Raw genomic sequence first — 1083 nt, 5'->3', positions numbered from 1 at the left:
AAGGTGTGCACTTTTATTCAACTGGTCTCAAGTCAGTGTACAGGTAAGCCCTGGCTGCCTCCACCCACTCCCAGGGAGACCAAAAGCCTTCAGACACCAAGTTAGGGGACAAAAAAGGGGGGCATGAAGGCTCATCATTCAAAATAAAACAAAATAAAAAAGTATTAAGGCGAAGATTAAAAAAATTTTGCATTACATAATTTACACGAAAGCAATGCTATCACCTCCCCTGTGTGGACTCGGGAGAGGACTGGGCCATTCTCCTTAGAGAGAAGTGGGGTGGCTTTTAGGAGGGCGAGGGACTTCCTGTAACAATGCATCTCATATTTGGAATGACTATTAAAAAAAAGAACAATGTACAATCAAAGTCCTCGGCCACATTGTAGAACTTTGGGGATGCTCGCTCCAACCGACTGCTGTCACCTTCACCGTTCCAGTTTTAAATCCTGAGTCAAGCCAAAAAAAAAAACAAAACAAAAAAAAAAACAAATAAAGCCATGCCAATCTCATCTTGTTTTCTGCGCAAGTTAGGTTTTGTCAAGAAAGGGTGTAACGCAACTAAGTCACAGTCCGCCTAGAAGCATTTGCGGTGGACGATGGAGGGGCCAGACTCGTCATACTCCTGCTTGCTGATCCACATCTGCTGGAAGGTGGACAGCGAGGCCAGGATGGAGCCGCCAATCCACACGGAGTACTTGCGCTCAGGAGGAGCAATAATCTGAGAAGGGAAGGGAACAGGCAGTGAGAACTCTGGATGTGATAGCTCCCCACACACCACAGGGCCCCATGGCCCACCTGCCCAGGTCAGCTCAGGCTGGAAGGACACCCACCTTGATTTTCATCGTGCTGGGCGCCAGGGCAGTAATCTCCTTCTGCATCCTGTCAGCAATGCCAGGGTACATGGTGGTGCCACCAGACAGCACTGTGTTGGCGTACAGGTCTTTACGGATGTCCACGTCACACTTCATGATAGAGTTGAAGGTAGTTTCATGGATGCCACAGGACTCCATGCCTGAGGAGGAAATGAGGGCCCGACTTAGCTTCCACAGCACAGCCCCAAGGGTGACCCTCAGGTCAGGCAGG

At 49.3% G+C, this 1083-nt stretch overlaps 1 protein-coding gene across 1 annotated transcript; it reads right to left on the bottom strand.

Annotated features, from left to right (window-relative positions):
• LOC108526101 (actin, alpha skeletal muscle) lies at positions 1-1077 on the bottom strand. Its single transcript, XM_017866780.1, has 2 exons — positions 831-1077; positions 1-718 (listed from the first exon to the last, which is right to left on the bottom strand). Exons 1-2 carry the CDS (start codon positions 1008-1010, stop codon positions 575-577), a joined length of 324 nt encoding a protein of 107 aa, XP_017722269.1. The 5' UTR covers positions 1011-1077; the 3' UTR covers positions 1-574.
• Positions 1078-1083: the final 6 nt, after the last annotated feature.

Source organism: Rhinopithecus bieti, unplaced genomic scaffold, assembly GCF_001698545.2.
Source record: "Rhinopithecus bieti isolate Rb0 unplaced genomic scaffold, ASM169854v2 repeat_6298, whole genome shotgun sequence".
NCBI lineage: Eukaryota > Metazoa > Chordata > Mammalia > Primates > Cercopithecidae > Rhinopithecus > Rhinopithecus bieti.
This window is presented reverse-complemented; position numbering and strand designations above follow the sequence as displayed.